This window comes from Macaca nemestrina, chromosome 6 (assembly GCF_043159975.1).
Source record: "Macaca nemestrina isolate mMacNem1 chromosome 6, mMacNem.hap1, whole genome shotgun sequence".
NCBI classification, from domain to species: Eukaryota; Metazoa; Chordata; class Mammalia; order Primates; family Cercopithecidae; genus Macaca; species Macaca nemestrina.
Window position 1 is genome coordinate 174,824,546 of NC_092130.1, and position 13,324 is coordinate 174,837,869.

At 47.4% G+C, this 13,324-nt stretch overlaps 1 protein-coding gene across 1 annotated transcript in view; it reads right to left on the reverse strand.

Moving 5' to 3' along the window:
- Positions 1-2,339: 2,339 nt before the first annotated feature.
- Positions 2,340-13,324, reverse strand: part of LOC105489515 (ubiquitin conjugating enzyme E2 QL1) — a 44,472-nt gene continuing 33,487 nt past the window's right edge. Inside the window, exon 2 of the mRNA XM_071099113.1 lies at positions 2,340-3,718. Coding sequence (XP_070955214.1) covers positions 3,587-3,718 — 132 coding nt within the window. The 3' untranslated portion in view covers positions 2,340-3,586. The remainder of the gene's footprint in view (positions 3,719-13,324) is intronic.

The following is a 13,324-nucleotide window of genomic DNA, read 5'->3' on the forward strand; positions in this document are numbered from 1 at the left end:
GTGCTGGTGCCTGTGTGCTATTCCTATCTTTTGAGTTTCTATCCAGGGAAGGGGCTGTACCTTAATCTTCTGCATGCCCTGCATGTAAGAGGAGAATGCTGAGTGAGTGGAGAGATGGTCAGTTGTTATTGGTTGATTTTTGGGTCAGTTGGTTGACTTAATGTAAGAACTGGGGACAGAAAGCAAGTATATGATTACCAGGTACGTGTATTTTAACCACTGTAATTGATCATTCTGAGTCGATATCTATGTGGGTTCTAATTAAAGCCTGCTGTAATGTAAATTTCCTGATACTATGAAAATGACACTTACATTTTGTTGACAATCTTTAGTCTCCAAAGCACTTCTGCTGCATCATTTTGGCCAATTCTCACACTGACCTGCTAGGAGTACACAGCTGAGGAAACCGAGGCTCAGGCAGGTGGAGTGACTGGCCAGGGTTACACGGATACATGGCTTTTTGTCTTTCAATCCCAGGTCTTTTTCACTCGTCTACATATTTTTCTCCAGATGGAGCTGAAAACTTTAAGCCTACATCCTGGTTTTTCTGAGTAGTGGATTTTAGAGACAGCAAGTCTTTGCAGGAGTATTGGCGCCTGTGTGTGTGTGTGTGTGTGTGTGTGTGTGTGTGTGTGTGTGTAAAACTTGGGGGAATAACCTTGCTGCTTACATAGAACTCCCTAAGGCATAAGCAGTTCTCAGTCCACCCAGACCATACACAGGTCTTACCCAGCAGTGGAGAAGATACCCAATAACAAGGGTGATTGGTTCAGGAAAACTATTGGATGGGAAGGAGTTTTGCATTGAGAAGAGGACAGATGAGTTTGTGATTTTCTGTTTGTTTGGCTCTGTGAGCTCTGGCTTGGTTTGAGTTTCCACAGATGCATGGGTGTGTGGAGCTATCGGGACATGAACATTTGCAGCCACTGTCTGATTATTCCCTCGCTGTCTGTCCAAAGAGGAAGAGGTTCCTTGGCTTATGTGGGACTGTGGCCCCGGGCTCTAGGGCTCTCCTTCTCACCTTGGGCTCCAGAGGCAGGTGTCCACTTCAGCAGGGTGGAAGGAGGCTATGGCCAAGGCATGGGCAGCCAGGCCTGTGCTCACTGTCCTAAGGGTGCCTCCATGGCTGGGCACAGCCATGCTTGCCTATGAAGGGAGTCCACCAAAAAGGGAGTCTGCACTCCTAACAGTCCAAGCAATGGTTGAGTTTTACATTACTTCCTACTGCTTTTAAAGTGAGAAATTCTTACCAATTGAAGTGAAAAACGGTATTTCGTTCACTAAAGAATTGATTTCTTCTATAAGTTTCTAATAAACCCAATGGAAATGCCATGCAAAAAAATCAAACTCTGAGTGTATGGAAGGGGCGACACTGAGCTGAGTGTCTCTCTGCTCTGTCACTGGCTGTCACCCAGCCCAATCCGGGGTCAGACCAGTCTCCTGGCTGCACCCCTTGGTGCAGTTCTCAGAGACCAACGTGAACCTGTTTTTCAATCAGGTAATAAACACTACCGAAATGACCTGCCTGTGGATGTATTTTTCCCCCTAAAGTAAAACTGCTTTTAGTTTTCATTAGAAGGGGAAATTATTTAGAAAGGAATAAACTCAGGTGCTTTCCCTAGCAAGATGTTTCTGTCCTAGGTCTTTAATCTCCACAGTGTAATTCCAGGATGGTCAATAGCTCCAGGGTCCAAAGACTGTCAGCCAAATGTCAGGTTTCCGGGATGGAGAATGCCACCATAGAGGGTTGCATGAATGAACATTGTAAGTTCACTGTCATCAAGTTTCACGACTATTATGACCACAGGGAACCTGAGCAGGCCCTGCATTCTTAATACACTGTCATTCTGGTCTAGCAGAGCTGCTGTATGCACTTGGGGGCAAATAAGAAAGTGGTAAAGAAAAACAAAAGTAACAATAAATTTGGTGAATGGCCAGCCCTGCTGAAAGGCATCAATCCTTGTTCTTTAAGGCGAGGCCTCTTGGACCTCTGAAAGCCTTGAACCAAATGGGCAGGTTCCCAAGTAGGCAAAACTGCCTGAAGAATTGAATATATTATCCCGGAAGACTTCTCCTCCCTCACAGTGGTAAGATACAATTGGCAACATCTGAACTTGATCCAATCATCCCTTCAGCTCCTTGGCTGTTTCTGGGGACCATTTCAATCTACCTAATTTTTGCAAAGACTATGGGTTCCTAAGACTCATTTCCAGTACCTGACTTAGACTGCTGCTCTAGAATTACATGTTGTAGTATTTGCAATATTTAAAAAATTTAAGAATATCTGACATATTTTAAATGGAAGGATAGCCCACAATGACTGGATCCTTGAGGCAGTGTATCAGGTATGCATGATTTTATTTAAAATGTGTCCAATAAGACTTTCCACTTGGAATGAACATTTTTACCTCTTTCCTCATATTATTAGAAACAGTATTTCCTCATTTCATGGAGTTTCTTAGAAAGTTCTAAGTAACTTAACAGAAGAGAAAAATGAAATTGTGGGGAGATTAAATAACAGGAAGTTTACACCACAGCAAGGGTGCTCACCCATCCCAATTTCGGGGGACACACAAGTGACTATTGGGTTAAAGAGACCCGGTCATGCAAATCATCATATGATCACTTGGTATCCTTTGGCAGTTCTGACATTCCTTGTCACTAGCACAGATAATAAAATGAGTCAGATGACTGCAGTGAATGGGAAATCGTCTTTTGCTTTTGGTGGTGGAGAGAAGACAGGAACACAAAGGCGTGGCCGTAGGACCATTTCCTAACATGGGACGAGACTGTTCGCAGCTGACCACCCGTTGCTCTGAGCCCCAGAGGGCGCATCTGGTGTCCACGCCACCGTCTGCCGGGGGTGGCCGCAGCATCCTCTGCCTTCCATCTAATGGCACTGGTTTATCTGTGGACAGCAGCACACCACAAATCAGCATCGAGGGCACATTTCCACCACGTGGGCAGTTGTGGTTTTAAATCACTAGAACCTGGCAATGTTAAATTTGTGTTTTCATGAGCCAAAGGTCACAGCACAAATGAGGTCTAAATGTCATCACAGCGGACCATGGGCCACAGAAAGACACATCTTCAAGTTATGTTGACTTTCCAGGAAGAAAAACAGAGATACAGAGCACAGCAAACACGTGCTGGGGACGCACGGCGGCGATGCACGGCGTCCCTATGAAATATGAACGTCGCCATTTACATGGAAATGGAGCCAGCAGGGGCACTGAGTTTCCTGCCGGCTCGTCGGACCTGCTGTCATGGAAAGAAGCTCAGGGCAATGTGACCGGGGTGGGCAGAGGGGCAGGCAGGCTGGGAAATGTCACCATCTCAACATGTGTTCTAAAGTGACTTCGAGGTGATCATTCATTTATAATCGAAACAGAATCCGAATGGCGTTTGCTCCCGCTTCCTCTCTGTAAACACATCTGTTCATAAATAACTTAAACGTCTCCTTGGCATTCAGGATGCAGTTCTGGCTGAAGTAAAAAAGGGTGGAGGATGCACAGCGTTGAGGAGATGTCAGGGTACTGGTGTGTGTGTGGACAGGCGCTCGAGCGTCTACTGCACGTGGCAGACATCAGCCATCGGACACGGGCGGGGTGACCCAGCCATATTTTTCATGTGTCTTCACCAAACTCTTAAAGGTAGCTTCAGCTTCCTTGCGACTGAAGGACTTTTTTGATTTGCCAGCTTTCCTACAGATCCGTCCCTGCGTGAGATGAAAAGAAAAACCAGGTTAGAAGGTCACTGGGAATTCTGTTTCCTACCATCTTTATTAAAAACACATGGAGTCGTGGGGATTTCTGATGTCTGAATCAATGCAATGCACTGTCCACCAGCAGGGTGGGGGCAAGCCTCACTGCCCAGATGCAGAACAATTCAGCTCTGGCACCAAACAGATGGGGCAGCCTGGGGCTGGCAGCCTTCTAGGGGAGGGGGGAGGGGGGTGCTGTCTTTACAAACCCACACACAGCATTGGCTGAATCCAAACTTGCTCACTCCACGGTGCCGGAGAGCAATCTCTGGCCCAGTTCCTGAGATACGCAGGAGGGGCCAGCCTTATCGAAAGGGCATCACTTCACAGCCAAGCATGTTCTCCCTGAGGCAATAGACTGTTCGAACTTTCTTCCCCCCCCTCCAAAGAATGCCTTTAATTACCACTTCAGATTCCATCTGTGATAACAGTGAAGATAAATGTATTTATAGAGAGATGTGTATATTTGTATATTTCTACAGATATTTAAAAACTCTATTTTTTAAAATTCAAGTTCCAGAGCCATTAGTGAATTTATTGGAATTTGTGTCACTTCAGCACCATTTTGTGAGGTGACGGTGGACATTTTCATGGAAGAAGAGACCTGTCCTCGAGGTCCAAGAGGGGGTAGAGGTCAGGGCAGGTGCTTTGTCACACAATCCCAGGAGGGGGTGGGGCTGGTGGAGACAGCCACGTCCCCTCACAGTGACCAGGCGTGTTCTGCTCCCAAGGACAGAGCACTTGTCTCTGCAGTGGTCAAAAGGGACTGACCCATCTTCAGATGGCACAAGAGGGCTCTGGACTATGAGAAAGAAGAAATCAGGCAACACTGCCCATGTGACAGTATCTCGGGAAGCCCTGGAAAATGTGGCATATCTGGCACCAGAGGGGAGGAGCAGATGGAAGACAACCAGGAGTTGGGGTGATGCTCGCCTCAGTTGGACCTGTGGCAGCTCTCACTCTTCCAGTCTCAGTTACTCTTCATTAAGCCTCTTAATGGTGGATCAACTGAGACGTTCCCTTAGCCTCTGAGGCACATTTACTTCCACTGAGCCTCCCCCAGGCTCTCCTGGAAGATCTGCTCCTCTCCTTGGGCATCCCATGTACATGTTTTGCAGATGGGGCAGAAATGCCTGGAAAGAACTGGCTGAGCTTCGTCTACTGGCAGGTGCATGATTACCAACCATCGCCTGCTGTTCAGGAACCTTGGCGAACAGAATTTCTCTCTGAATAGACCCTCTGCACTCCCAATACGGGGCACTGGTGCTACAGCACAACTGTGGGCACATACTGGGATGTGAATAGGGTCCAGGCCTCCCCACCAGCAGCTCCAACACACAGCAGCCAGGCGCCTTGGACAGCCATAGAGGGCAGAAGCCACATGGGTCTGTGTGGCCACCAGCAAGTACGATCCACCCGATCCTGGCTCTCTAATAACCCACTGACAACTCCAGTGGGAAGGCAGCTGCAATGACCTCTAAATCTACTGGGCAGATGGTGCCCAGTCACCTGAAATGTGGAGGGGAAGAGGCCATTTCACATGCCTGTATTCGGAGCCTACCTAGGCTTCCTTTTCAATAATTGTCTTTTCAACAGTGGACACACAGGCCGATCCTTAGTTGAGGAGTCAGGAGTCCAGGGTTACCAAACTCTGCCTGCTCTGGATATCCCTCTGGTTTCACTTGTGCATCTGTCATTGGGGGCAGCAGGACTTTTCCTTTTTTAAAAAAATTTTTCTTTTTATTTTTCTTTCTTTTCTTTTTTTTGAGACAGGATCTTGCTCTGTCATCCAGGCTGGAGTGCAGTGGCATGATCGTAGCTCAACAGCAACCTCAAACTCCTGTGCTCAAACAATCCTCCTGCCTCAGCCTCCTGAGTACCTAGGACTACAGGTGTGAGCCACCGCACTTATCTAATTTTTTATTTTTTATACAGATGAGGTCTCACTGCCCAGGCTGGTCTTGGACTCCTGGCCTCAAGTGATCTTCCCACCTCAGCCTCCCAAAGTGCTGGGATTACAGGCATGTGCCACCATGCACACCTTTTGAAAAATGCTGTATAGCTCACATCAGAAGAGTTGCTAAAAGGATGAAGGAAGATCGGAGGAGAAGACAACAGGAAATGGCCATTTATTTACTGCTAGCAACATCCCCATGCCTCACTAGGATTGACTCCTATTTTGAGTTTTATAACTTCAAGCATATTTGCTTATGTGATGTAATTATACTTGATAAAAAGAGACCACTCAGAGCTCATATATTCATAATCATCATCATTGTGGGCTGAGATCAAAGTCCAAAGTTATCTTATTAAACATATGAAAACACATCTTTCACATCTTTGCGAGGATGTTAGCATCAATTTCTTCCTTCTTTTTTTTCTCTTGAGACACAGTCTCGCTCTGTCATCCATCCAGGCTGGAGTGCAGTGGTACAATCATAGCTCAGTTCAACCTTGATCTCCTGGGCTCAAGAGATCCTCCTGCATCAGCCTCCCAAATAGTTGGTACTATAGGCATGCACCACCACATACAGCTAGTTAAAATTTATTTTTTATAGAGACAGGGTCTTGCTTTGTTGCCCAGGCTGGTCTCGAACTCCTGGGCTCAAGCAATCCTCCCACCTTCATCTCTCAAAGTGTTAGGATTATAGGCATTAGCCAGTGTGCCCGGCCAGCATCAATTTCTACATCAAGTGACAGCAAATATCAAGGGTTGATTTTTTTTTGGCTAAAATGATTTTTTTTAAACCATCTCTATCCTTTTTCTCTATAATACTGAAAATCTATGGTATTATATGAAAATCCTGAGCTAAAGGTAGCTAGACAAATAGAGGCTCACAATCATATTGGAATATTCTGTGGCTTTTGGCATGAATCCACACTTTGCCTACTCTTTGTGAAAGTCTCAATTGTTACAAGAAACAACAAACAAAACCCCAAAGGAACAGACCACTCTTTGTTGCCTTTTCTTCCCTGTTAGAATTATGAACAGAAAGTCCCAGTGCTTAGTCAATTCCACAACCGGGAGACAGAGCCCGTTATGAGTCAGTCAGAGGCTCAGCGCATTTATTGCACTACACTGTTGATAAGGAGCTCTCATCTCATCTCCTGTCTCTTACACCCACGTTTACAATTAACAATTTTTTTTTCATAGGTTCATCTGATTCTGATTGGCTGTTTAAATTTGACACAGTGAAATGCTGGACTTGGAAGCCACTCCCTGCATTCCCCCTTTATTTTCTGGCTCTCCCAGTGTCACAGAGCTGTTTTTCTGACATGCCCTTGCTGTGCCCACTGCACCAAGAAGAGGGGAACCCCTCCATCCTGTGTTCCCTGCTTGCTGCAGATGTTTGGGCACTCCCATTCATCCTTCCAGGATACAGTCTCTTGAAAAGTGAACTTTTGGGAATCAAGTGCAGACAATGTCACACATCATGACGAACGTCCAATAAGATAATGCATTTGAAAACACTGAGGACTTTGAACTTCATACAATTAATAGCGTTTTTCTTATTCTCATAACACTTACCTTTCTCCCTTGTCCAGTTCTATTTAATAATCAAAGAATCTAGTCTGAGATATTTCCTTTGAATGACTCTCATTTCTTCTAAAATATCTCTACTTGTGCTTAATGTTAAAGGGCGTGGATGTGACTTTTCACTCATCCACTACAACAGCTTTGTGTTATCACTCAGTGTTTACAGCAACACTTTTGATAAGTAACAATTTGTCTCTTTCCTGAGCCACACATGGTAAGTGTGTATTTATGAACAACTACAGGATTTTGCCATCACCACCTTAAAAGTCTCACTGTAATATCGAAGCCGAACAGTGTTAATGAGAATACAATTCTCCAGGGCTGCATCTGTCAAACAAAACCAGTAGGTGGTACTTTGATTTGATTCTTTTTTTCCCTTATGGCCTTTTGAGGGCCAATAGCAACGATTCAGCATGAAAACATTTCAACACAGCTAATAAGATGACAAGTGCCCCCAAACTTAGGTCCCCAGTTCAGTCCCCATGTACTTGAATTTCAGCCTGGCACGTCTGCATCTCCCTCAATTGTCTAATGTTTCTCATTCATTCATTTATGCATTTATTCAATGTGTTGGGTGCCGGGTCTAACAAGACAAAGTGATACCAGGTCCCTGCCTTTAGGGCTTAGAGTCCGTTATGGGCAGATAACCAGGCATGTTGCAGCTGCTGGGACAGAGGGTGTGGAGCAGGCAGGGTCTCTCACTCTTGGTATTGTTGGCATCTTGGGCCAGGTAATTCTTTGCTGTAGGGGCTATACCTGCATGGAAGGAAGTTAGCAGCACCCCTGACCTCTACCAACTAGATGCTAGTAGCACCCCATGAGTAATGACAAGAAATTGTTTCCAGACATTGTTAAATGTCCCCACAGGAGCAAAATCCCTCCTGATTGAGAACCACTGGTGTGTAGAACTAAAAGAGCCAGAGGCAGGAAGAGTCAATTCATTCTTTATTCATTCAGCAGTCGATTGCTGCAGGGTCTTCCCTCAGTCAGGAACTGTGCTGGTGACCCGGACTGCAGAGCTTTCTAAAAAGAATAATTCTGGTCCTTATGGAACTTATAGCCCAGAGGGTATGATGGATTCTACATTGGGGAAGAGAGAAAGAAAGGAGAGGGAAGAGGGGTGGTGGTAGTGATTTGTGTGTTCAGAAATATTTCTATTGACAATAACGTAAGCTGAGCCTTGAGACACAGGTGGGCAGGTGTCTACCAGGCTATGGTGGGAGAGGACAAGGGGTCCCAAATTGAAGGTGTGAAATGGCTCATTATACTCATGGAACGATGGACAGATGCTTGGGGAAGGGCGAGGCTTGGGCATGGAATTTAAGAGTGTGTGTGTCTGTCTGTGTGTGTGTGTGTGTGCGTGCTTGTGTGTGTATTTGGTGGGGAAGGAGTTGCATAATTCAATAGACCTGGCTTCAAATCCCTGCTCCAATACTTCCTGGCTGTGTGACCTTGGGTGAATCACTTAACCTCTCTGAATTCTGACCTTCTCATATGTAAAATAAGCATTATAATAGTATTATGTGGCACTAGATTCTATAAGAATTTAATATGTTAAAACATAAAAGATGCTTTGCTCCATGCCAGGCACAGGGTGAACACAATAAATGGAGCTTCTTATTTTTTCAACTATCTCAGAAGGTCTTCTCCTTTGGTAAAGATACTTTCATTCTGTCCTCTTGAAAGAACACACAACATTTCTGTCTTTTCATGTAGATTTTATGACTTATTCAGTCACAAAAATGTCCACAGGCAAATAAAGCATATTGCATTTACATGGCTAATTGCTTAGACTTTTGAATTATGTCTGTCTTAACAAGTTGACATTAATACATTAATTCTATACTTCTTACGATTAGAGTTTTCTTCTCATTCCTTTTCATTGCAAACTTACTTTCTTGGTATTTTTGTGTTTCGCTTGCCTATGAATTACAGACTTTTGCCCTCTAAAAATAGTTAAAATGTTCAGACTCCTTACGTAAAGTTTTGAGTTTCCTGAACTCATTTCCTGAGCCAAAATTATAGAGCTGCTACTTGTTTTTAAAGTCTTTGAAGGAGTAATTGTCAGTCTAAAAGCACTCATAACCTTGAGCTCCCTGACATGGGTTGTAAACGTGTGCAGGACTCATTTTAGGCTTCCCCTAAAACTTCTATCTGGGAGCAAAAATTAAAGCTCACTAGACTCTGGGCTTGAGGAAAACCAATGCTTACAAGCATCTTTCAAAGGAGGTCTGCTTTGGAAAGACATTGGGGATTTCACCTTTCTTTTAAGGTTTAATGTTCAAAGCAAATCCTAGAAAAAATTCAACTTGTAAGTTTCTAAAGGACAAATGAGACTCTACAACAGATTAGACTCTTCTAAGAAACACATTCCCAAATCAGATCAATGACATTTAAGCCACTGACAAGCAGGGGACTTCAGCTGGATCTGGTCCGATGAGACAGGAAACAGAAGGATCCGGAGAAGGTGACTATAGCCCTTATTGTGAGTCTGGGCGTACGTGCGTGTATGTACGCACATGTGTGCATATGTGAGCATGTGCACATGAGTAGTGCATGTACATACATGTGCATTTGCATATGTGTGCACGTGTGCTCATTTGTGTGTTTGTGGGTACTTATACACACGTATTAAGTCACATGTGAGCATGTGTGTTCATGTGTGCACATGCAGGTGGCTATGGTGGGGACCATATGTGAGCCTCCCTGCTGTGGACCGATGTGAGCCTCCCTGCTGTGGAATGGCTGCTGACTGGAGTCCACAGTAACCTGCGGGAAGGCTCTCAGCTGAGTGGAGGGAGCCCCAGGCCACATGAGCCAGTTTGATGGGCAGTCCCTTTGCACAGGGAAAACTTCAGCCTGGTGGGCTCCGAATCTGCCAGAACCCTACCCAGCACCACCCAGAGGGGACAAGCAGAGAGGGCTGGGAGAGCAGAGACAGGGGAGGGGAAAATGACAGGGTGGGAACATGCTGTCGGAAACGATGAGCCGCCAATGAGGTCATGTCGAGGTTCTGTCTGAAGTGCAACCTCAGAGACTACTGAGTCCCCACACCGCCCACAAATGCCGCGGCGACTGCTCCATGCTCAGCCCGACTCTGATGTGGGGCTGCTGCGTGGCTGTTTTCACATCCCATCTCATTAAATGTTGACCTGGGCAACCTTTGCAATGAATAGGAAACTGGGCTTCCATTAACCAACTTGCCAAGGGCTATAGAAGAGCTGGGTTCAAATCAAGGACTCCTGAGACTGAAGGCAGAGGCACCACAGAAGAGTGGCCTGAGGGCACCACAAGGGGCGAGACCAAAGACAGGTAGCTTCAGGGCCAGGGCCTGTGGAGGGCCCCAGAATCATCAGGGAAAGGGCTGGAGGCAGCCATATGGGCTGGCGACTCCCTCCAGGAAACCAGGCCTTGGAGTATGCAGACCAGCCCTCCCCGCTCACCGCCCCTCTGACGCCAACATGGGGTGCTCAGGCTTCTGCGATCCCCGTTGGGTTTCACTCAAAGTTTGTGCCCAATGTGGCTTCGGGTACCTTTCATTGTTCAGACACCAACAGCAGACTCATTCATACACACCCCCCATGACTAGTTGTGATTTAGTTCCTAGATCTGGTAGCTAAAAAATTTGTTGGGTGGTTTCTGGAAAGTGTCAACTCAAAATAGTCACCTCAGAAGCCATAAACGTGATCTTTCGGTTACACTTTGAGAACGCACTGTTTGCCTCAGAGACCTGCTGACTCATGCCCAAGCCAAACACATACAGGCGACCAGAGAAGTGGCTTCACAAAGCAGATGACTAGAACATCCCGCCAGATCTGAGGCCACAGAGGACAGTGCATTGGGTGGTGGGGCACGAGGGGCCACATGGCTACGTGGACCAACCACACAGGGACCAGCCACAAGGGGACCAGTCCTTGGCACGGCTTTAGGTGGAAGAGATCACTCTCCTCCATGGCCCTGCTCCCACCTTGATAGAGATAAGTAGTTTCTGCAGAAAAAAATGCACTGTGAAACCCATTCCCATTATAGTAAAATTCTCTCTCTAGCGAGAATGTTTCCAGGCCTGGGACTGGGGATGGAAGGGCTGTGCATGTCCAGGAGAGGCGAGCAGAGTCCCAGCAGGTGATGCAGTGTTCTCAGGAAGAAGGCTGGCTGCACCCTGCTGACATGCAGAGAACACAATCCTTCACTCCAAACGCACCTTCCGAGCATCACATCTGTGGGCTTCTCATTCTTTTTTTTTTTTTTTTTTTTTTTAGACAGAGTCTCACTCTGTTACCCAGGCTGGAGTGCAGTGGCATGATCTCAGCTCACTGTAACCTCTGCCTCCCAGGTTCAAGTGATTCTCCTGCCTCAGCCTCCCAAGTAGCTGGGATTACAGGCCTGCACTACCACGCCCAGCTAATTGTTTTTGTATTTTTAGTAGAGACAGGGTTTCACCATGTTGGCCAGGTGGGTCTTGAACTCCTGACCTTGAGTGATCCACCCACTGTGGCCTCCCAAAGTGCTGGGATTACAGGCATGAGCCACTGCGCCCGGCCAGGGCTCTCATTTTTAAAGGCGAGTTTGAGCCCATCAAGATGTGGAAGAGAGTGTACAGAACACGGTAAGCACGTCTTTTCTTCTTTGGGTGTTGACAAGAGCATTGGTCTGATCAGAGAGTGTTGGACTCGCAGCAGGGAGGCCCTGCTGGCGTGGTGGGTGGTGCACAACCATGGATGTGCACTTTTCCCACTTGGAGCTGGGAGACAAGATGAAAACACCTGGAATGCCTGCAGGGGCAGGTGTCCTCTAGATGAGAGTGCCTCTGCTTGGGCCTTGCTGACGCTGGAGCTGGATCATTCCCGGCTTGGGGGCTCCTGTGGACTAAGGGTGTTCAGCAGCCTCCCTGGGTTGTTCCCAGCCATGTGCACTGAGGCTGTTCAGGCTGGCCTCCATTCTCTGGATGCCATTAGTACCCCTCTTCCGAGTGGTGGCAACCAAAAACGTATCTGCCTATTGCCAAGCACTCCCTAGGGGGCTGAATAGCCCTGTGGAGAAGCCGTGGTCTAGAGTGGACTGTGGGGGTGCAGGAGGGGGCACCGAAGGGGGCTAGGGGCCCGGACGGGTGGAGGAGACTTCCAGGGGAAGGTGGTTCAGGAGCTGAACGCAAAAGACAAGTGGCAGTGATCCAACCAGAAAGCAGGAGAGGGGGCAGCAGGAGCAGACGCCGTGTGAGGGTGGTCAATGAGCATCCTGAGGCTTCTGGGAGTCAGGGCTTGCTGTGGGGTGGAGGTGGGGAAGGCAGGGATGGGAGGTGCCCTAGTTTCCTGGGCCTGCTGGAACAGAGCACCCCAACTGGGGGCTTGAAACCACAGAAATGTGCTTTCACAGTTCAGGTGGCCAGAAGTCTGACATGGAGATGTGGGCCTGGGGAAGGGTCTGCTCCAGGACGCCGTTCCAGCACTCGGGGGCTGCCAGCACCCTCGTGTGCCTCAGCTTGCGGGCACAGTGCTCTAATCTCTGCCTCCGTTGCCATACGGCGTTCTTTGTGAATCTGTCTCTGTATCCAAATCTCCCTCTTCCTACAAGGACGCCAGTCATTGGATTAGGGACCACCTTAACCCAGCAAGACCTTGTCTCAACTCGATGACTTCTGCAAAGGCCCTATTTTCAAATAAGGTCACACTTACAGCCACAGGGGGTAGGACTTCAACTATTTTGGGGAGGACACAACTCTGCCCACGGCAGACGTAAAGCTGACAGAGTGGCCTTTCACCCGTGCCTCAGCACTCGCGCCCGTTCTGCAGGTGGGAGCACATTGGACCAGGTTTTCCTTGTGGGTGGGTCATTTGGGAGGTGGTGTGGCCATCAGTTTTGGGGTCTTGTCCAGTTAGGTTATTGTCATGGTCCAGAGAAGATGGCAAGGGCCTGGCAGAGGCCACTCAGTGAGTCCAACTAAGGCCACGTGGGCAGGGCTGGGGGAAGGATCAGTGGGAGGCCTGAGCCACTCCAGGCTTCTGCAGGACAAGATACTGAGTTCT